General features: G+C 37.3%; 2 protein-coding genes across 2 annotated transcripts; both read right to left on the reverse strand.

The window, feature by feature from the left end:
* Positions 1-1,267: 1,267 nt before the first annotated feature.
* Positions 1,268-16,073, reverse strand: LOC136253370 (uncharacterized). The gene is made up of 7 exons (XM_066046027.1): positions 10,618-16,073; positions 7,896-8,195; positions 6,705-6,761; positions 6,053-6,178; positions 3,826-3,858; positions 2,111-3,076; positions 1,268-1,446 (listed from the first exon to the last, which is right to left on the reverse strand). The coding sequence occupies exons 1-7, from the start codon at positions 15,944-15,946 to the stop codon at positions 1,277-1,279; spliced, it is 6,981 nt and encodes a 2,326-aa protein (XP_065902099.1). The 5' UTR covers positions 15,947-16,073; the 3' UTR covers positions 1,268-1,276.
* LOC136254818 (integrin beta-like protein C) lies at positions 15,957-17,182 on the reverse strand. The gene is made up of 2 exons (XM_066047849.1): positions 16,031-17,182; positions 15,957-15,977 (listed from the first exon to the last, which is right to left on the reverse strand). Exons 1-2 carry the CDS (start codon positions 17,180-17,182, stop codon positions 15,957-15,959), a joined length of 1,173 nt encoding a protein of 390 aa, XP_065903921.1.
* Positions 17,183-24,404: the final 7,222 nt, after the last annotated feature.

Raw genomic sequence — 24,404 nt, forward strand, 5'->3', positions numbered from 1 at the left:
GCTGCATTTCTACAAACTTTCAAGGCCCAGCACAAATAACCGTTTGAATATTCTAATTATTATAACACCATTCCTTTGATGGGTCCTATTTGCTCACACTCATGCCTTCTTTGTAGATATGTAACTTTAGTACACATTTTGCTATGCATACTGATATATGTCTTTTAACAAGTGTTAGAATGCTTAGAGTGTTTGTATATAGTAGGATTAGTATGTAAACAAACTTTCTGAAGGTTGAGATTCCATAACCACAATAACATGTTTGTGGTTTTAATTGAATGAGAGCAGAAAGCTTGGCTCAATCAGGCAGTTAAAACCATCAAACAGATTGCAGTGAGGTGCCACATTCTTAGGTTGTCTTTTAATTTAATTATTAGTTCCTTTTGCTAAATAAATGTGACCAGATTTTACAAAACCGATCCAAATTGCACATCAGGCCAAATCAAACTAACACCCCCAGCGGATAGCTACACTATTGTACTAATAGTTTTGACCCTCACTACTACTCAAACTACTCGAGGCTGGTTTCAACAGATGTTTTTTCTGGGTGGTGTGTAGAGCTCAAATGGTGGTTTCCGGTCTTGTGAAGGACCTGGCTTGGCAAGAATCACTGGTTTACTGGCGGGCAGCCTCGTAATGTTGGCCAGACATTTTTTGTGTTGATTTTGCTACATATCAGCCACTAAGGAGCCAGCACAGCCCTGTAATCTCGTGTCTGGACTCAAATCGTGGTCTGCCTCCATTTTGAAGTCTATCCTTTGCCCACCCCACCACCCCCCACCCTCCACCCCTTTGTGAGCACTCATGATACTACTTTGCTCATCCAACTACTCATATTTTCTATCTTATTTGGTGGGAAACTTTACAAGCAGCTACAAGTACTGGAAGTGGCCTGAAAGGTAATATATTGATGCATCTTTTGTGTAAATTACATACGCGTGCTTGCTATCCTTGGCAAGTTACTTGAATTCTTTAAACCGTTTATCTCAAAACTTCTAATGTGCGATTTGGATCACTTTTCCAAAATCCAGTCACAAATGATGGTTTGGTTATTGCACTAGAATAACTGACTGTCATTATAAAAGTGTCTGACTGCTCTATTAGAGTATATTGATCTTTCCACAACAATTTCGGTCTGACTGGGACCTACTCTGACACCTCTGAATTATGTACATAAATATGGTTATCTTTCACCAGAGACAACATTTGGTTTAGTGCTTTATGGCTGATGCACATAATCGTCAACAAACACCAGTGGTGCTACCAATACTAACTACTAACCACATAACGATTCATCTATACAACTTCCTCCAATCAGTAATTGTCCTAAAGGACAGAAACAACCTTCAACACATCCACCCTCACAAGGTTCATCAAGGTTGTCACAAGTTTGGGGACACAATGGACCACATTGTTGATATGTCATCCCATCTGGACATGTTAATGCTAGAGAAAGATAAGTATATGTTAGTATGCATACTATTGTCATCACGTACTTACAAAATATTTCATAGAGAATTTTTAGTGGGGTTCAGAGAAACATTGGACATTTCAAGTTTTGGGCATACAAAGCACACCTTGCATGTAAAGCATTTTCACAGTATAGGCATAGGAAATGGTGAGAGGGGCCATGCACCTCCCCCAATAATTTGACTAGCCATTTTCAAGTCGTCTCTTAAATATTCAACTGTATTCCTATCACCAATGTTTCAGATTGTCCTATATTTCACCTTATTAATCAATCAAATAATCCATAAACATTTATGAAACTACCTGTGACTCCACAGCAGCACTTCAGAATGCCAATCACAATAAGTACCTCTGAAATAAATTTTGTAAAATTAGGATTGTTGTGCATGACCAGGTACTATTATCTATCATGTGATTGACATAGAGATACGCTACAGAAGTAAGTATACACTTCTTTGTGATATAATACAGAGGATATAATTTGGTAAAATTTCTTTGTTGAATGGTTGTATAGCTGAATGCATCATTAGAGCATCACACCCATTCCATTATATGTAGTGCACTTAATCTTTTAAAAGAACCAAGTCCACCACACTACCCTACTTATAAATCCATATTTGGTAATGCATAGTGCACTTACGACATATGGTTGGTGATCTCCAATTGGATATCAATACTCCAGCATCAGCACAAGCACTAGCATAGCTGGACAGTGCATCACAGTAGCAATCTTCACGTTGTGTCTCATTACAACAGCAGTAGTCAAATTCACAATTCGTAATGTACTGGGTTACATTAACAACATTATTACATTCGTTGAAAGGGTCTTGTCTCAAAATGCTACACCTAGTTTGTCCTTCTGATATTATATCTAAATCAGTTGTACAGTTAAGAGTTTCTGGTGCACTTCTTTTCCTCACCCCACTTCCAGTACACCCAGGAGTGCTAGGATCTGGTACTAACCAACTATCACCAAATTCATCTACTACAGTAACTACCACACCATCTGAAGTCTGGAAGTCATCACTAGCATCATCATTATATGTACCACATAACCCACAAAGTTTCCCCAGCAAAGTCTTGGATACAGTAATACTAACACGATAAACTCCATCCCAAAATAACCTGACACCATGTCTCTTGAGGAGTACATTAGGGTATCCACCAGTACGAACTACTGTAATAGTTTCTGATTCGTAGACAACTCCATCACCTGTGTTCACTTCTAATACATCATTGATGGTAATTTTTCCAAAATTATCCTGTCTTAATACTATTTCAAGGTCATTTCCAGGAATTGTAATTCTTACAAGACCAATACACGTAGCTAAATTGCCACACTGTCCAACATTACCAGCAGAGATCACAAAGTCATCACCACTACATGGTTTAGTGAGAATATATTCACATTTTCCTTGAAAGTGATGCCAAACTCCATCAAATGTTTCATAATGAGGGTCACCAATAGCTTGACAGGTTGGCCCATCATAGAAACAAGGTTCAGTTTTACAAGTAAATATTCCTCTATTTAAACAGTAGCACCGAGTGGAACAGTTAGTCTGAATTTGATCCCCAATTTGATAGTAGTGACCATCATGTTCACATTCTGTTAAAATGACAAAGAAAATGTTACGCTACAGTTACAGAGCCATATGTACGTCTTACTGTATTGATAAATATGACCCAGTCTGAGAAAACCGGTATTATCGCCTATTTAAAAGTATCAAGAAATGCTGATTTTAAGTATTTAGTGTGTTGCAGTTCGCCAATGGTTGAAGCTATGTGTACCAAATTTTCACACGTTTTACACCAATTCCTTACCTTCCAGAGCATCTACTGTGCAAGTAGCCAACAGCTAAGATTCCTGCCATCTTAGGTAGTTTTTGTAGTGAGGTTGACTGTATCAGGCGAGCTCCAAAAGGGGAGGGAGGAGGGCAAGAGGCTGTTTAAAAAATTGAAAAGGAAGGTGTAGGATGAACTAGGCCAAGTTATGGGCCATCCAGGTCTCAGAACTGGCTAAAACAAAAGGAATTTCATATCAGAGATATTTATTTATTCAACATGACAGAACTGTACAGCCACATACAGCCATCCCCAGGCTGACCAAAGCTCCATTAACGTCCCAGACTGCATGAGACACCACATGTACGGATTGCCACTGAGCTTGGGAAAAGCAGCCAGCAAAACCAGACCACTCAAATCTAGCTGATTTTTGATTGTGAAATTAGATAGTTTATTCATGTAGCTTTGTGTTCTTGGTGAAAAATTGAATCTGCTGACATGGGTGATAAGACCGGTCTTCCCAGAGTGGGTCACAAATTTAACAAAAGAAGAATGAAGATACATAATACATACCTGGTGAAGACGTCGGTGTGGATATAATATGAGCTATAAAAATAATGTAGCAATTACAAGTCTACACACAACAATGCATCATCATACAGTAGAGACCACAATGGTTTAGGTATGGCCCATGAAAAAACATCACCCAAAAACCAGCCCACTTTTCCATGAGGCAGTATACATTGGTTAGATAACACGAAGCCCAAACACAAGCCTTCAGATTGACCCAAAATGCTTTCAACAAGTTTACAGAGTTAAAAATTTATTAAACAGAATTTTCTAGTGACTGAGTAACTGACTGACTGATGTCTTCAGACAAGCGTAAATTGGTAACAGCTAAGGCTATGCACTTGATTTTTTCACTGTTCAACATCGCTTCAGCCAGACATGTGCCTTTTGGCATACCACAGTACATACGATGCATTCTTCATGGACTTACCAGTGTCCTCCTTTGTGTCCCAATCTTTTTTGCTAACAGCAAAAGGTGTCAATTCGGCAGTAGCATGTAATGGCTTCCCTTTGTAATGTGGAAATCATCCATATTTTCAGAGTGGCTACTTTAATTGCAGAGGTGCTTTTCGAACAGCGCTTGATTCGTAATGGATACTTCACTTTTCAGACAATAATTGGTACAGTAGCTGAGGCGCATGACACCATTTCTTTCTTTTAATGCGGTATGCTTGGATTCACCAGTCATAATAATATTTATTTTACAAAAAAAAGTTGACAAACAAGTACACAAAATATTACAATTATCAAATTTTCAACTACAGTAGGGACCATAGCTCATCGATGAAAAGTATTTAAACAAGCTAGAGTAGTGCACAGCGTTAAATCACAGTAAAACAATAAGAAGTGCTATATCCCTACTGTACATTTCCATTATGGTATTGTGAGCACAGTAGGGATATAATTTTTTTTTTGTTTTACTGTGATTTAATACTGTGCACTACTCCAGCTTGTTTCAGTCCCTTTTATCGATGTGTTATGGTCCCTACTCTAGATGAAAATTCCACATTATTGTGTACTTATTATTATTATTATTATTATTGTTATCCATGCAAAAACAACAAAGCTGTAAAAAAGATGCAGCATTCAGAAGCCTGAATAAAAAAATTGATTGGCATTAACATCATTAAAATCATTTCTTGGCTACTGCCTTTGAATTCACAGCTTTTTTTTGCTCAAGCTTTTGAAGGCTGTTACCATTCACAGTTTAGCTGTATGGATTTCACTTCCACTTTTTATAATTTATAGCCAGTCAGCCACAAATGGCTTTGGGACTTGTATTTTACCTAATATCTGCTTGAGATTTTACATTATGTTAGCTTTTCCTTGTAACTCTGTAGCTGTTTTTGTAGTTTCTTTTAAACTAGAAAAGGATAAAGCTATGATGGTTAAAACTTATGCCAAAACCAATTTTCAAGAAGGTCGTTTACTCTGCAGGTGTGACAAAGAAATTGGTCCTTTCCTTCACAAATAATCACTCATAATTAAATGAATATTTGTCAGAGTAACACCAGACTTGGTACATGAGTGCTATATTTTGTGTACAGCATGAGCAAAGGCAGTGCTTTATCTGGTATAGAGAATCGTCAACTTAAGATACACACAAGACACACGAAACAATTAGAAACTCATGGAGTAGTGTTATCATCTGTAGAATAGGTATTGCACCTGTGTTTTGCCTGTGTTGCGCTGTGCTGTACCTGCATTAGTCATTTTGTGAGTCTAGTCTGTCTTCTCAACAACTAAACTTTTTTGATTGTGGTACTTTAATAAACAAATTTCCATGGTATTCCTAGGACTCGTCTGCTTATGTGAACAAAACATAGTAAAAACGCTCACTGCTGCTGACCACAAGCAACCATCATCAAAATCTTCAAGTGTGTCTATAGTCTATAAATTAAATGCAGTGGTTCTCCTTTTACTGGTTGGGCTGACTGGTCAGCCAGCACAGTACAGGCTAGACTGGCTTGGTTGATTTGTTGTACTGGCCAAGAGTAAGTAATCACTCACTCAAAGCTGGCTATTAGGCTGCAAATAGGCCTGGCAGTTCTATAACTACTAATATAGAGCTGTGGGTCTATAAAGTGTTCTATAACTGCCCAATATAGAACACCTGTGGTTGTATGGCAAATATAGTACACTTTTTTGCTTTGATCCTCCCACGCAAAGTTCTTTATATATATTATATATATATACACACACACACACTCTATGTACAGTATTAACACACTTGATGTGGTGGATGATGCTACACTAGTGGTGGATGTAGTATCACTGCCTGTAGTAGTAATGGTATGAACAAATGATGATGTAGTGCTTGAAGCGTCCACTGTAGTAGCAGCAGCTGTTGACGATGCTATATGGATATAGTATTGTGACAAAAAAGCCACATTAGTAATACACAATATATCTTATGATGTATGTATTTTTGTTGTCTACACAACCATTGCAAAGTGCATTAAAATGTCATGCAGCAGTGGAGCATTATTATGTGTCAGATATAACTTAAACTATAGGCCTACACATAGTTCCTGTGTTGCTTAACTCACATGTGCACACAATAGATAAATGACAAAGTATGCCAAGAATATAGTTTGATGAATTTGGCAAATTTATTAAAAAAAATCCAGAAAAGTAATGTTGATAGCATGGTAAGATGCCCAACTTCACTTCAATCAATGTATACAGTTTATGGTAATCATACTAAAGTGCTCTCATTTCAGGACCATCTTAAAATTTTATAACATTTCTATATGGGGTAAGATATATATATATATAATGCAGAAATCAATCCTGTCTGTAATTGCAGTACACATCAACCGTGTACAATACTGGACATACACCCGTTGTAGTGTAGCCTGTGATGATGTGCAGCAACTAACCTGTTGTCTGGATGATTGGTTCAGTTGGACTAACAACTTCAGTTTGATCGGTTGTATCTGTCAGCAACCATAAAAAAGGGATTTAGTTGTTATGTTACAACGATATTAAAAATTGTAATATGTAATATGCTGGCATAAGTAAATGTCATATAATACTTCAGAATGAACACATTTATAGTTGCATAGTTACTGTACATATACATATTGTTTCTGCATTATAAGAAGTATATTTTGAAATTTGTGACTGAATATTGGAGTATATTGGGCCTTATTGGCACATTGCTGATTCATAGAAAAATGTATTTATATTTTAAAGCATTGTTACTCACTGGCCCTGGCAGCTACAGTACTAGTATGTGTATAGATTGTTCACTAATGATGGAGCAAGTCATTTGTATATAACCATTAAGAACATCTGTTAGCCAAGGTAGCTTCCCACCGTTTTAGATCCAGTGTTGCCATATCACAGTCCTAAAATGGGACACAAGGAAGGGGTGGTGGAGTGACAGACTGCAAAATGCATGAGGACAGTAATTTAATGCACCAGCTGCAGACCACAGAACAGCAGCAAATAGGCTGAAATCCACAATACATATTTATCAAACATTCAGCTCCCTGCTCATCTGTCTGGAGTGTTTAAACTCTCTACAGCATGTCCTTGGCATTCACAGACCTGTACAGATGTCTGGTGAGTGACGTGACAGAGATATTATCTATGGGTATGATGATTATACAGGCCGCAAGAAAACCACCAGACATGATGACAAGTTGAAGGCATGTTTGATACAGAAATTGTTTGTCTGATGGTGCAGCAACTTCATACTCAGTTAAGGCTTTCACACCCACCTGGTTGATTTTGCTAAATCCAGTAGAAAGAGTAATCATGGTAAAAGATCAAACCTTGGAAATTTACCTTTTGCACTATATTATATACGTTATCAAGAAAAACTACTAACTAAAACTCCAGGACAGATAAATTTAGAAATACTTCTTTGATTGCAATTTTCCATGTCAATTTTAGCAAGTTTGGTTAGCCATGATAATTAAATGATAATGTGCACAAAAGCCAAGGACAATATTTAAACCATTACAAAATCTATAAAACATTATTGTGTTGTTGCAGGTGTATCCATTAAGTGGTGTATATTACAGTAAATACAGTCACGCAGTGGTAATGAAAAACTTACGTACCAAGTACTGTTAACTGGAATAACTGGCTTTGGAAATTGTTACCACTAATAATCATTGAACAATTCATTAAACCACTCTCAATTCTACTAATATTGGCTAAACTAATAGTTTGCTCCATCTCCACACCTTCCAAACATCCAGTGGAACAATTCCAGGTGAACTCACTATTAGGTGGAGGAGGAGGTGTGACCATACAAGTTAGGTTAACATCAGATCCAGCAACATATTCCAAACTACTTTCATCTTGATTATCAGTACTGATTGATGAGTTGCTCACAATGGTGAGAGTGAATGATATGGCTGTTGGAACAAGTACATGGTAAAAGGTGAGCATATAGATGTATGCATACATGGCTATGTATCAAATAAATTATAAAGTTTTAAGCACACAAGTATCACATATTACATAACTACGTAGTTTCATATGTGCATATAGAGTATTAGTTTGTAACTAATTCTGCAATATAAATGTATGACATAGACATAGTAAACCATCCATTAAAGGTAAACCATCAATTTTCAGGAAATGAATTGTCATGCAACTCACGTTTCAATTGGCTACTAATAATTAGCAATAGTTAGATGTATAATTTGTGTTAGTCTATATAGAGCTACGTAGGTGTACAGTAGGAAAGTAACACTCACAATACTAGAGATCATAGAAAAAAAGTGGGGAAACAAGGGAGGTGTCCCACACTACTAGTGACCATTAATCCCTAATTCAGTCTATATATACCCATGTCTAAATTAGGGAGTAAATGTTCACTAGTATCATACAGTACGATAGTACTGTATAGTAGGAGCGATGAAGGTGTGGGCATGGTCCACTAAAATAAATCAAGCCAAAAATCATCTTCGCAAATCCTTCACGTCTAATTGACAGTATTGGTCAGGTATAATCAAGCCCAAACATGTCTTCAAAATGACCCAAAGCATCTTCAACCAAGTGCTACGAAATTTCTTTAAAATATTATTTTCGTGAATTTTCTACTGCCTCACTGCCTGCCTGATGTGTTCTGCCAAGTGTAACAGAAAATTGGCTACAGCTACAACCTTACTTCTTTCACGAAAATGTTTAGAATTTCATGGAGATGAAACCTTTGTATTTTAAATATCCTACAATGTATGTGCTATTGTCTTACTGATTTTCCTTTGATCCTTCTTTATTGTGGCCATTGCTCATCAGTAGGGCTTCCATAATCATACCGGTACATTACGTAGTAATATGTTGGAATACAAATGTTATCGCACCAAACTTTTAGAATATGTTTGTGATTTTGATGTTTGGTTTATACAGGACCTATCATATGTTGTTGACAAAATACGCACGTAAGACATCTTGTTTAGTATTAGTGTGTTTGTTGTTAGCAAAGTTAAGCGGATAGGTTTAACTGCTTGCATTTCTAAACGTATTTCTTTGCGACTAGCTAGCACATTCTTTGCTATTACAGTATTAGTCTTGCTAAACCCTGTTGTTATTATTGTGTGTGAAAAAATAGGGTTTTATTGTCATTATTGTTTTGTGTTTTTTTTCTGAGGTAATATTCAGAGCGATAATGCCTTCAAAGGAAGCGGCACAGAGAAATAGAAGGAAAAGTAAAAATATCGTCTATTATGAAGCTCACAAAGATGACATACTCTTAAATAAAAGGAAAACTACAACAGTGAAGACAGACCACAGCGCCATCTTGATGAATATTACAAACATGTGACAGGTTCACGTATGAAATCCACTGAAAGCACCAAAGCATCATATGACAAAGATGTGGAGAAATCTTGTAAAAATACAGCTGACTGTTCTAGAGCATGCTACTATGAACATTTGGAAAAATCCCGGGAAAACACAGCTGAATGCTCTATAATGTGGATGTGTTACTATATGTCATAGCGTAGCCCTGCTTCTTTCATGAGCCACACCCACTTACGTAAATTACTGTCTGTATACACGTACTTGTATCTGTAGGTGTAGGCAACCTCCTTGTTTCCCAACTTTTTTCTATGTTCCTTAATCGAACTTAAATTCTTAATTTTCATTATTTTTGTGTGTTTACTTTCGTAACAATATTATATATGATGCTGAACCTGTGCATACCATATCAAAAGAAAGAATAGCGTCAAAGATAATGTTTGACTAAATGTGTGCCCCAACTGCCCATTTTACTGCGTTACAACGGTAGATGAAGCATCTCCGCAATCATCACAAAAAATATGGACGATTCCTATTCACAAACATAAGGAAGCCATCATGCTACTGTAAATCGACACCTTGAGCAGCCAACGAAAAGATATGGGACACAAAGGAGGACAAAGAGATGTATGCAATGTACATACATAATGTGGTATGCCAAAAGACACCTGTCGGGTTGAAGCAATGTTGAACAGAGAAAAAATCTAGCCTGTAGCCTTAGCTGTTATTGAGTTGTGCTTGTTTAAAGCATCAGGCAGACAGTTGGTCAGTCATGGGTAAATTTCATTGAATAAAACTTTTGTAGCAATCTATTGGAAGCATTTAGGGTCATACTATATAAAGGCATTATTGGGCTGGGTTATATATACCTAATCATACTGCCAAGGTGTGGATGGCATTGTGAAGCTGACCTTTGGAATGATATTTTTGGCCAGAAAAACCCAGATATTCATGATCCCTAATATACACAGTAGGAAAGTAACACCCACAATTATTGATATTGTATATGCATTATAGATTGTTTCTACCACTTACTGGGTACAGATCTCAGAAATGATCTCTCAACAATATTGCAGTCTGATACACACAAATTCAAGTTAAACACAACTTCACCATCTGTGGTCACATAATCTACCACATGAAGACAGAAAGCGTCTGTATCACTGTTTGTGTCTCTATCTTTGGTGATCCACAAGTTTTCAGCTGGTGCTGTAATAGTGTCATTTCCTTCCTGCTTTGTTGCATTAATGGAAAATGCTGTATTACTTAGCATTCCTTGTGTATCCTCATACCTATAGTATACCCATCCTGTAGTGTTAGTAAATGTCCTCACCTCCAGTAATGTTGTTGTTATACTACGTACAGACAATATGGTACCAACACTGACATTGTAACGTTCAAGTGTTTTACTACTGTACAAAGCATCAGGGAATGCTAGAAGATCATCTAATTCATTAACAAGGAAATCTAGTACTCCATCATCTTCTGGTGAATTGTATATTCTTACATTTCTGATTAGTTCATGGATTTCCAATTCATCAAGAATTGAGAGGTTTGGATCACCAAGTGGATTGATGTTCTCAAATGTTGCAGAGTAATTCCTAAACTCTCCTTGTAAACTTGATATTATCTGCCATCTTGCTACTTTGGTTGTGTCTGGAGGAACATCTCCAAACATCACTGTTAAAGATGGCTCAATACTTCCATTACCAATCATTGCACCAATTATCATAAAATTTATTAACAGTCCTCTCTCATTCTCAATTATTTCTGGTTGTCCTGAAGTGATCTGAAGATTACTGGCTACTCCATGACCAGCATTTTTCACAGCAACTCCAAGAGTGAATGGTACAGAATCTTCTATCTCATCAGTAAAGGGATCATCTCCAACTACAAATCTTTCCCAAAAGTAATGAACTAATAGAGAAGGGTCAGGTGTAACAGTGATTAATGTTGGAACTAGAGGAATGGTGATATTCTCACCATCCAAAGAATACCTTAGAGTACCACCAACATCATAAGATCTATCAGATTCTGGAGCTGCTTCAGAGTATGGTATTATGAGCCACTCTATACTTCCTGATGTTTCACTAGGTAGTGTCCACCCTCCATCACCATCAGTCAGTGAACCAGAATAACTTCCATCACCAATAGCAAACAAGTGAGTAGTTACTTCCCTTGTGCCAGAATCAATTATAATTATCTCCATATCTCCTCTCTCAAGTGGTGATTCATCCATATTTTCAATTTCCAGTCTAGCTAGGAATGCTGTTCTAGTCACTGCTAATTCTTGTTCAATACGAATCCTAACAACAGCACATACACCAGCTTCAGCTTCTATGTCATCAATTTGATTAAATTCAGATCTGGCAAAATTGTAAGCCTCTATGTATGATGAGAACCCCTTGTTAACAGCTATATCATTGTAGGTGCTTATGGTATTGCTCAACTCCTCAACAGTACTAAATGAAGCCATGTTTGCTCCTTCTACTGGTTCTAACTGACCACTATTCCAACCATGTAATGTATTGTTTAGTCGTTCCACTAATCTTTGAACAATTTCTGTTGTTGTTCCATTAGGAAGAGGTGCAGCCATAATAGTAGAGAGTTCTGTGGTAGATATTAGTATACCTGCTTCACTGCTGTCATCCAATGTTGGCTGTAAAACATTTGATACCCACAAGAAATCTCCAACAGATAACCAAGCTTCATCTCCAAGCACTTCAATAGCAAGGTCAATACTTTGAAGGACAGGATACATGGCTTCAGCTAGTTCATTCACACTCCTGTCAATACTTTGTCGTTTCCTACGATTTGTACTTTCCATGAAGCAGTTCTCATATATGTTAAAACCACAGTTCAAAATGTCCATCCAGTTGTTAATCACTACGCAACCTAAGAATGCCACAGCTTTTAAGGGTAATATAGGAATTATAGCTACATTTGATATACATCCAATTGCTGGAGGTAATATATCTTCCAAACACTTCAAAACTGATTCAGTACACTTATTGCAGAAAGCTGGTGTTTCAGCTGAGTATCCATTGAAGCCAATTGCAGGTGTGAGGCCACCTCCACAACCAATACAACTTATACGACTTGAAATTGGCTGCCGTGGCATATCATTTATTGATAATTCTACAATTCTTTTTAAAATTAAAATGAAGTTCACTATTCGAGTTTGTAAATCACCACATATGAAGTCATAAATTACGTTGGCAACATACAAAACGTACTCAACACTAGTTTGAACTCTATTTGATGATGACCTAGGTCTTGGAGTGGAAGGTCTAGGAGTAGAAGGTTGACTAGTGGTGGACTGACGTTTTTGTATATCTCTACGGGATGAGTGAATGGTTACAACAACTGATGACAGAGGCTCAATGTATCCCAAATTGCTAGTGCTACTGGTAAACTTTAAAAATGGATGGTTATCAGGTAATTCTAGCCTAGTGTTATTTGCCCTAATAAGGCCTTGATTAGTTATATTAATTTGAAATGAAGTTACAAAACCAAGTTCCAACTCTTCGAGATCTATTTCCACTGGACTCACAGTTAATACAGGTACTGGAACATGAGTAACAAAATCTGCTTCAATACTTAGCTCATAGTTGTCTTCAATTGCAACAGGGATCACGCAAAATGATACTGTCACTGTTTCTCTCTGTAAAAACACTGTCATCACTGGATCAGTCACTGATGTGACTATTATCTGACGGATTGATAGGTGATCTGGAGCTTCTACTAACATTTCATAACGATCTTCATGAATATTAATAAATGCTACTGTACCATTACCAGCCTTAGTTGTTAGTGTGATCCTAATACCACGTTGATAGTTAATCAGTGTAATAGCTGCATCATTGACTAATGGCTCACCAGATGCAAAATATGTGAACTCATCTTCCACAATAACTGTCAAATTCATTAACAGGTTTGAAGATACCGTTAACCTAATGGGAATAGATGTTGATATCCTAGTGCTAATAACAGCTATTGAGGCAGTAATGTCACCAAGTTGTTGCATGGATGGGATCTGAATTAACACTGACAAAATGGCACTGTTTTCTCTTTGTATGTCAAGCCCAGTTATGTTTTGTGATTGATTTCCAAAACTTACAAATGAGATGAATTCGCTGTTTGGTAGTAATACTTGAACAGCATTAGCAGTAATTCTGCCAGTATTGGTTACGTTGAATTCTAAAATGTGTGATCTACCTCTGAGAACTCTGGTATTAATTGAAGATGGCTCAATCACAAAGTTAGGAAGAATAGGCGTAATTTGAAAGTTAACACTTAATTGTAAAGATGTTCCTTGGCTGGCTTGTATAGTAATTGTAAAAAAGCCACGCACTGGCTTTGATGTCATCAGTTGAATATGTAAAGATACCTTATCACCTGACTGTAGTGTAACGTTGGATGGTATTATTAACTCTATACTGACAAGTTCTGTGCTATCTAATGATGAAGTTGCTATTAAATGACTTAATGTTCCTGGACCATCATTGCACAAAGTTGTTACATTGTAAAATGTTTCTTCAAATTCATTAACTGCTTCTCCTGTTAATGATACTACTCTTGGTGTAGCTTTCAACCCTTGAAATCCCCACTCTGTTTGAGATGTAGCAAAATTCTGACTTGGATGTCTCGACCCAGCTTGATAATAGCCATATTCCAAAATGGTAGGATAAAATGTTACTAAAAAGTCACCATTTACATTAGAGAATGTTTGAACTGTCCTAGTAATGCCATTTTCTGTAATGTCAACAAAAACAGGTACAATACCTGCAAGAAAATTTTGCACTAAATTGCTTGCTGCATATTCCACACTTCCAGTGAATACAATTGGTTGTGCGTAAGGATAAAGGCTAGGAGAAACAGGATTTAATATTGTAGTGTAGCCTGGGATTACCTGCAGATTCCACATATACTCTGATTGTCCAACTTGGTTTTCAATTTGCACAATGACAGTGTGGTTACCAGCTTGCACCCTGCTCCAACGAGTTAATCCAGTAAATGAATCGACCCTCAGCTGGCGAGGTCCAGAGACCAAAGTCCACGTTAATGGAGGGCTACCTTGCAATAATGTTAACATTACTGAGTATTGTTCAGCTTCTTGCAAAACAGAGTCATTCACTTCTGCAGCTATTGGTTCATAAATGAGCAGACTGCAGTTATCACCATACCATGGTCTGTTACATTGACATTCTCCCAGTGAACAAATACCTCTTGGGGTACTTTCATTCCTCCCACAAGCATACGGTGGACAAACATCATACAACACAATATCTTGTACAAATGATGTGGTCATGCTGCAAACGCTTATAGTCCAGTTCCTCGCAAACTCTCCAGGACAAGTATATTCACTAACAGAGTCAGTATAGGAAAGCTCCAGTGGTAGTCTACATGGATTTGGTGCTGTGGCAGTGTTTGATGGTACCTGAATCAAGTTTGTTGCACTTTCACATAAGAATGATAGTTGTGGCAGATAGGATAATGTTGAAGTGTATAATATGTCTATGTACTGTACTAATTCAGCTCTATTTCCTGCATTGTCTTCTACCCTCCATATCCGTCTCAACGTACACCCAAATTGTGCATCAAAAGGTGTTGGTGAAGAGGATACTCCAATGTCGTCAGTAACCTGAGCATAGCCAACATAATTTGGAGATGTATTACCACAAGGAGCACTTGTGTTTGTAACTCCAAATAAACTTGGACTGACAAAATCTGTACTCCAAGTATAAGTGACAGGTTCTGCAGTGTTACCAACTTGGTCTGTGGCCACTATGGAGAGTGTGTAACTGATGTTATGTTGCAAGGTAGATGTAAAATATCTTCCACTGTTACAAGGGGTTGAATTTTCTTGAGAGATATCATTTGACAACTGACATTCTGCAGTGCACACCTCATTGCAAGCATATCTTACAGTTCGTGTTATATCGTTGGACAATTGTTGAGCGTTTATTATAGTAACAGTAGGTGGTGTCAGATCAACATCAAATGTGTGTACTAATGTTGCCACATTACCAGCATCATCAGTTGCAGTGATCATTAATTCATACCTGCCCTCACTGAGATTATATCCTCTCCAGTTAGCTCCTGAACAATCAACTGAAGATGCTATGGAATTTACTACAAGACTACATTCCCACATTACATTCTCATTACTCTCCCATGACAAAGAAATGTTGGTATTACTGACTTCTGGATTTACCAGAAATGTTATAACAGGTGGGGTCAAATCCAGTGTTTCAAATGTCCAGAATGTTTTTTCTATCATAGGCGCATTTCCTGGTCCACATCCTTCAATACCTCTCACAACTCCTCTATTAAAATTAATGTAAAATTGGCTTTTTTCCATAAAGTAATAACTAGGTACAATGCTGATCCCCCTAGATTGATCAAAGTTCACCTCAGGTGATGATGATGCATCAATCCTGTACACCTCTAACTCTGATGTAAACTCATAGAAGATGATGTAAGAAGGAATCACTGGACGTTGAATATTTCTATCAAATTCAATATACCAGGTGGTGTTTGATGAATGAACTAGCTGTTGGTTAGGTGTAGCAGTGTCTGGAAGTAGTGCTGGTGGATGGTAGCCAACCAGAAGTTGTATACAGCTTTGCTCACTAGCTAATCCTTCAGAATTCACTGCAATGTAACAAAATGAGTGTGTTTCATTCTGTTGATCAGCTGCTGGTGTCCAAGTAATATTGATATAATAAATACTAGTGCCTGTGTTGTGCTCTAATTCTCCTCTTCTAGTTCCAATTGGTGAGACAGTTTGTATTTCAGTTATTGAGGCACTTGAACTACCACTAGTAGCTGTCAATTGTGTAGTGAAGGTTGTTCCTGGTGGAACTGCTACACATGATCCTTGTGGCGGTGTTGGGTCAATCAATTCTGGTTGTTGAGAACATGGGTCAGTGGAAGCAACTACCAGCACAAGAAACTGAAAAGCAACACTACTAAGAGGTTGCAGTGATCCAGGGATAAAGTCTTCTATCATCACTGCAGCAGCCCAATATCTAGCTCCCCTATTAGCTTCATAGTGTATAGTACATGTGTCACTATCAAGCTGTGCTCCAGGAAAGGCAGTTACATTACAGACACTTGCACACTCCCTACCTACAGCCCACCTACACCTGATGATGTCACCATCTGGATCACTAACTGCTAGAGGAATAGTGTGGTTACATCCTTGTTGTAAACGTAGAACAGGAGTGGTTATGGCTCGTGGGGATGAATTGATTTGACCAGTATCATTTCTTATGTTCAGAGAAAATGTTGTGGAGATATTCCAGCTACAGCCTAATGGGGAAATCCAACAACCTCCTGTAAAGCCAATTGCAATAGTATCTTCTGTACGATCAGTAAAATTAAAAGCAAGACGGTTCTCTCCAAATGACCAATTTTCATCAATACTGAAGTCAGTACAAATGTATGACATTGTAGTAATAGTACCTGAACAACCATACTGGCACACCATTCCGCCTCCTCCACTGAGCAGGAGGCCATTGCTAACTGTAAGAGAAGAACAACTACCACCTGCTCCCGAATTTCTTCTCCATGAGACATGATAGGAAATCTCCATCTATAAGAAATTTACACATTAATCAGTCAACGAAATGCTTGAATAAAATAATATATACCACATAATGCAAAAGTTTGATAGGGAAAATTTAGACAAACTTGACAATGTGTATTGCAGTCAATTTCACATTTGGTGTATTCTCTTACACAATATTGTAGTATTTTATCCAAATTTTACTCGTCAAAAGCCTCAATCTTTTGATTCATTAAAACTTTCCCTATTGTCGGTAGTTGTCTGCTGCTTCTAGACAGGGCTGCTTGCATTGCTGTCTCCTGCTCATACAGAATTGTTAATTCTAGGGCCTCCCCGGACTGGGATCTATCGGTTTGCCTAAACTGAACTCTTCTGCATGTTATAATTATTATTTTTGTACTGTAATTTAATAGTGTAAGTCTTTCCAGGGCTTCTGTACTGTCCATCCAGTGCTTGGTACCCCTGAGTCTAGACCCCTGTACTTAAGTTGTATATTTTCTTAACAAAACAAGACATCTCTCTCTCTCTTGTGACAAGCATGTGAACAGCTAGGTGATTGTTTCTATGTTTATAAGGAATAACAACATTAAAACAAGCACTAGGATCACCTGGATAGAGTCGCTAACTCACTAAACATGATGTCCACTTGTTGGCCCATCATGTCAATTGTAACCTTTATCTTTGACACAATCTGTGAAACGCTTTACTTGCCAATCAGTTCTGAGTGGTTTTCAAGTATAGACTCACCATGGAAAGCGTTGTTCAGCAAAACCATAAATATTATAGCTCTATAACTTTCTCCCATCCTTTACCCCCTATACACAGTGGACAACCACAAAATGAAAGAGAAATTAAAGTAGTTTTAAACTATGTACAGACAATTGAAACATTCCATATACGTTGTAAGTAATAGAGATTTAACCATCAATTATCATGTTTCCCAATGGCTTCAATACATTTTATGGGCATCCACATCATCCAGATTTTATGTGACACACAATAAACACTAATTGCATTTTAAGGTTTTTAAATGAACTGGTCTATTAAAATTTTAATAAGGGTTGAAAATTGCATGGCCATACTATAACTGCATAAAAAATTATGAGTGACGGAAGTGTGAAAAGTAAGAAAAATTTATGTGTCTAAAATTCATACATATACCCTATTTTCGCAGGCCCAGTCACACATGTGGTACTGTAGCTACTGATTCCATACTGTAAAGGTAGCGCACAATTAAGTCTATATTTAATAGTTATACCATAGCCACAAGGGATTTGCCTGATATATATGCCCAAGCCTGAGGAGGGCCACAGGCCCGAGGGTGCTGGCATATATATCAGGCAAATCCCGAGTGGCCATGGTATAAGTACTCTGGCATGCTCACGTAATAGGTGAAGGAAGACAAACCTGCATTCACCACATTACTTTTATAAAGAGGTTTGCAAACATCTATTGTGGGTTTAAATTGTGGGCACAAAAATGAAATGATTGTGGGTTTCACTGGTTGTAATGATACCATTTTAAACCAAATAACCACATTGTGGATGAATAAAGCAACCTAAGGTGCTAAAATAAACACTTAGACATATAGGTTGTGAATGTTTGAGGTATTTTTTCATGCAGTTGAAATGTACTCTATAGAAAAACAATCCCTACATTACAAAAATGATTATTTAACTATGCAATGCTAACTCACTCAATTCTTTTGCTTCACAACAATGCCCCTAACTAAACCAACATGTTTAACTCAAACCCACAATACAAAACTTTAAGCAGCTCTAATTCAAACCCACAATGCAAACCTTTAAGCATCTCTATATAAACAATCAAAGGGAACTAATGCTTTGTAGCTGCCTCAGCATCGAAGGCAGTTGTGGTCAGGGCTATATCATATCACCCCAACCACAGGGTGATATGGAATATCACCCTGTGGTCGAGGAAATATGTGATATATAACCCTGTGGTTTCCTTTGATCTGAGGTGTCAAAGTAGTATATATATAGGTTCTGCAACCAGCAAAATGAGTGATATCCGTTTCTTGATGTTGCAGTTACATTTCTTGATGTCACAAAACAAAATAGCTGCCATAGTGAGTGGGACTTTTATTATGTGTTAGTTCCAGCTGAAAAAACTACAAACAATGTTCAATTTCTGTGCAACAAAGTCTCTAAAGTCCCCTCATTAAGACACACATTTTTCCAATCATGATATCACACTACGACAATTTTTGTCATTGGGGATATTGTTCATTAACGATAATGCATTTAAATCATGTGAACAAGTTAATTCAGTGCTATGAAGTATACAGTTATGTAGTTCTATATATGCTCACATACACTCTTTCTGCTAAGTGAGTATCTCAGAACACTTTTGATTGAAAGAAACAGCTGTAGTATCTAGTACGGATGCATTAATCATTTTGGAATAGTAGGATGGCAAATCAAGGAGCAAAACACTGGTATAATAGTACAAAGCTCAAACAAAGTTGCACTTGTACTTAATATGGCATAAACACATCACGTTATTACAAAAATTGAGCCAAGACATGACTAATTATGCGAGCCCTTTAGAATTTTTATAAAGAAATGTCATTGGATATCAGGATATTCCAATGGAGCAGTCACCATTTGCGTTTACTCTAACTGAACAATCACCGCAAACCATAATGAGTACAAGTACACGAAAAAATTTGGAATTTTCAACTAGAGTAGGGACCATATAGCACATCGATAAAAAGTACTGAAACAAGTTGGAGTCGTCCATGATATTAAGTCATTGTAAAACAATAAGAAGTGTTATATCCCTACTGTGCATTTCCGTTATGGTATCTTGAGCACAGTAGGGATATAACACTTCTTATTGTTTTACAGTGATTTAATATCATGGACAACTCCAACTTGTTTCAGTATTTTTTATCGATGTGCTATGGTCCCTACTCTAGTTGAAAATTCCAAATTTTTTCGTGTACTTGTTTGTTAACTTTTTTGTAAATAATTTTATTATGACTGGTGAACCCACGCATACCGCATCTGAAAAAGCACCGCGCGCCCCAGCTATATCAATTATCGTCTGAAAGGTGAAGTATCCATTACGCTTCGTTGTCAGCTATGTCCAACCCGTTACACAGTATTTCGAATCAAGAACTGTTCGAAAAGCACCTCTACAGACCACGCATACCAAAAGAAAGAAATCGTGCCGCGCGCCCCAATCATTAATTATCGTCTGAAAAGTGAAGTATCCATTACGCTTTGCTGCAGGCTATGTTCAACTAGAGATTTCCAACCAAATTTAAAATTTTACATTCCTTAAATTCTTTGGTATGGAAAATATTGTGTTATCTATTAGAATCATTTTAGCGCAAACCGCACCTCAATCGGTGGCTCCTGCCAAAAGATACATGCAAAAGAAGTCAGCAGAGCGGTGATTTTTGTGTACGACATTTTTAGGACTTTTCTGTACATTAGCATGGCACCAGTACAATATCCAAAGTGCCATAAATTTGAATATGAATCTTCTAATGACATGAAATTTTCACCACATAAACCACTTAATGTAGTAAAATGCATGAGCTAGGTAAGACTTCTCAAGAGTGACCACTCTTTGTAGAATGACCACTTGTAATATTTAATGTTTGAGTCAGTAATTTACTAAGAATAGCATGAGTTCTGTAAATCAAATTACATACAGGTGTACCCCACACATATTTACAAATGATGAACTAGTGACATTGTATTACAGAGTGACCTTTGACATTACAGGGCACAATTAACAATTACTTTGCAAAATATAACAATATTGGATTCTGACATATATGACCACTGCCCTTCAATATTATTGTAAGGCAACAATTGTTTGATACTACTTCACTTTATTTGCCACACTAAAAGTACAGAAGATAGTAATTATTATATAATATGATGACATCATTGTACAACAAAGAGAAACAATAAACTGTCTCTGAATAGAATTGCAGTCATGCAGTTGCAACAAAATGGACAATAACAGTAGTGTGCATATCAGAACATCACAACAGGTAGTTGTGAAGCCTTACAAGATTGGTATCAATTGCCAAACACTACTTTTTCAAAAGTTATTCATCACCTTGCATGCTACAAAGCAATTCCACACAACACAACAAACTGCTCACTTTCAAACTATACTTGGATTGATGTGGATGGATGTCTTGAACGCAAGGATGGTTGTAACGCAGAATTCTGAAGTGTCCTAGTTGGTGCTATACCCTTTCACAAGACAAATTTTCGTCGTTGACCACCACAAAACATCTTTTCATCAGAAAACTGATGCCAAAATCAGAATCAGCGTATCTACTTTGCCTAGGAGTACTTCTTTCAGCCTTACAGGTCACAGAAACTCGCGGAAAACCCGATAACATTTGACAAGTGGTGCCGTAAAATCCCGTGTTTTCCCATACATTACGTCGTACAGATTTTTGTATGGGCTCCCATTGGGGAATTTTATTTCTCAAACTTTGATTTCGCGTATTCAATAAATGCTGGATGAAATTCAATTCGGTAAAGTGCATTACGAAGTACGAAGCATTGGCTACTACATACTAGAACAGCAGCTCGTGAAACACTTGTTGAAGGGGTGTAATTTGATTAACAAATATATATGTGACAAATCGGTAGGTTGGAAATCTCTAGTTCAACCCGTTACACAGCAGTACGAATCAAGAACTGTTTGAAAAGTACCTCTGCAATCGAAATAGCCACGATGAAAACTACGGACGATTTCCATTTCGAAGGAAAGCCATCACATGCTCGAGCCAAATCGACACCTTTCCCTGTCAGCAAAGATGAATGAGACACAAAGGAGGACACTGGTAAGCATAGGCGATTCTAAGGGGGGGCCAAGCCCCCCCACTGCTTGAAGTATCTTAGTTTACTACAGTGGTATATCCCCAGTATATGGAACAGTTAATTGTTTGTTATTTTAGTAGTTTTTCAGTAAACCCGCATTCACTGATGTTTTACTGAGAGTTTAAAACTTAGTAAAATAATTATGTTCCATATACTTAAGTTTACTGACACTTTACTATCAGTATAACTACAGTAAGGCATCTTAACAAATAAGTAAACTAAGAACCTTCAAGCAGTGCCCCCTGTTAAAAAAATAACTTTTAAAAAATCTTGGGAAAAAGTTGCTGTATAGATTGGCATTGTTATTTTTAGCATTTTTCATGTTTTAAGACAAATTTTAGACTGTTTTCAAGCCTTTAAATTGCAAAAATCCTGCAGCTTCTGGGGGTTGCACCCCCAGACCCCCCTGAAAATTCTACTTTATAGTATAGCCAAACAACAATAGTTATGTTGTTCCCTACTGGGCCCCCCCTGTAGGTCAGGTCTAGAATCGCCACTGCTGGTAAGTCCATGAAGAATGCATTGTACGTACTGCGGTATGCCAAAAGGTACCTGTCTGGCCGAAGCGACGTCGAAACGTGAAAAAATCAAGCCCGTAGCCTTAGCCGTTATCAAGTTACGCTTATCTGAAGGCATCAGTCAGTCAGTCAGTCAGTCAGTCAGTCAAATACTTAGTCAGTCAGTAGAAAATTCCGTTGAATAAAAAAAAATTAAAATTCCGTAGCAACTTGTTGAAAGTATTTCGGGTCGATCTGAAAGTTTGTTTGGGCTTAGTTTTACCTCACCAATACTGCCTCATCGTCGTAAGGGAAAATCGAGGCTGGTTTTTGGGTGCTATTATTTCGTGGGCCACGCCTACTCCTTTGTGGTCCCTACTATACAGTTACTATCGTACTGTATGATAGTCAATTTAGACCTGCATGTGCTTGTCAGTAAATTCCAAGCTAAATACAATAGTGTAAGTCACCGATTATCAGCAGGTACCAATTATTGGCAGTTGTAAAGAATAGAAGCTACTGGGTATAGGGAGGCTACCCAGTATCACAGTGGGCTGTTATACTGATGAACATTTCTTTCTATCATTTTCATTCAGTAATTAAATCGCTATACAAGCTACGCTGGTTATAGCGGAAACCAATATGCTTTTGCGTCCAACCTGAATATCTCTCGAACGGCTAGTCTCATCTTTGTAAAACTTCTGCTTCTGTGAAACGGAGAACTGCACCTCTCATAAAAATTTCATAAAGAACCAACAAGGCATCATGGATTTACATACAAAATCACACATTATGCCAATAATTAATCAATCACGGAAATATAGTTGCCAATAATAGGTACCCCATGTCAATAATTGGTGCACGATATATAGGCACTTCAATTTTCCTTATACCAAGATGCTCACTCACATGAGATACTTAAAATTTGGTGTGCTAAGAGACAGAGGACTGCTCTGTTAAATGCTTCAAACTGGTGGTTCATACATCATTGAATTAAGGAATTATAATTGCATGATGAAATAGTGCTGATAATTGGTGACTTATACTAATGGCTAAAAATGAAAGAATTCTTGGAAAGAAAAGTAGGGAGAACAAGTTGATGCTGTACTACTTCTAAAAACCAGGTGCCCAGTTAATAATCAACTCTTTATAAATTAAATTAACCACACAGCACGCTGTAGCTTTTTTCTCACCTTGCTTTGTATCAATACATGCAGTACATTAAAAATTAAACATATTTTGTAATTCATCAATTATGTTGCTATACATCACTAAAGCAAGAAAACTACCTTAAACCATATATTACACACAAAAGATTATTGTTTTATATAGTTTGTTTATCGTGTTTTCATATGCAAATGCTCTACACAAAGTCTCAAATCTGCTTTTAATCTTCATTTGTGTACATAGGGGATGTACCCAAGAAGATAGGCCATTCCTGGTAGCTTATTATGCCTGTTACGTTGTAATTGTGCACCTGTTACAGCACATAAGCTAGCCTCAGATTGACTACTTCAACAGGTTCAGTTCAGTTACCAACCACACCCCCTTCAAGTAAACATGACAAAAACATAAAGTTGGGTTTTAATACAGTATGTAAACAGCATTGAACAAAGTTTATTTCTGTAGCTTAAAGCCTGTTTGCTCATGTGGGTGCTGGACAGACACGCAGTTTCTGCCAAACCAATTTCAGTAAACCAGACATGCTCCTGACCAAAAATGGACTGATATGTAGAGGCACTATAAAATCGAATTTCTTGGAAGCAAGATGGTGCTATATACACACACCTTCCAATCCATCAAACTGTGCTTTTGTAATACTACAGAGGCCTATATATATATATAGAACCTATTGTACAACACATTAATGTA

This window comes from Dysidea avara, chromosome 1 (assembly GCF_963678975.1).
Source record: "Dysidea avara chromosome 1, odDysAvar1.4, whole genome shotgun sequence".
NCBI lineage: Eukaryota > Metazoa > Porifera > Demospongiae > Dictyoceratida > Dysideidae > Dysidea > Dysidea avara.

Excerpts from the sequence above, each read along its gene's own strand:
- LOC136253370 (XM_066046027.1), bottom strand. The coding sequence starts at position 15,946 with ATGGAAAAAAGCCAATTTTACATTAATTTTAATAGAGGAGTTGTGAGA. Across the intron at positions 3,859-6,052 it reads AGCATCATCCACCACATCAA|CTCATATTATATCCACACCG; the intron begins GTGTGTTAATAC and ends TTATTTTTATAG. Across the intron at positions 1,447-2,110 it reads GAGATCACCAACCATATGTC|CATTAACATGTCCAGATGGG; the intron begins GTAAGTGCACTA and ends ATCTTTCTCTAG.
- LOC136254818 (XM_066047849.1), bottom strand. The coding sequence starts at position 17,182 with ATGGAGATTTCCTATCATGTCTCATGGAGAAGAAATTCGGGAGCAGGT. Across the intron at positions 15,978-16,030 it reads AGTTTACATCAGAGTTAGAG|GGGGATCAGCATTGTACCTA; the intron begins GTGTACAGGATT and ends TGATCAATCTAG.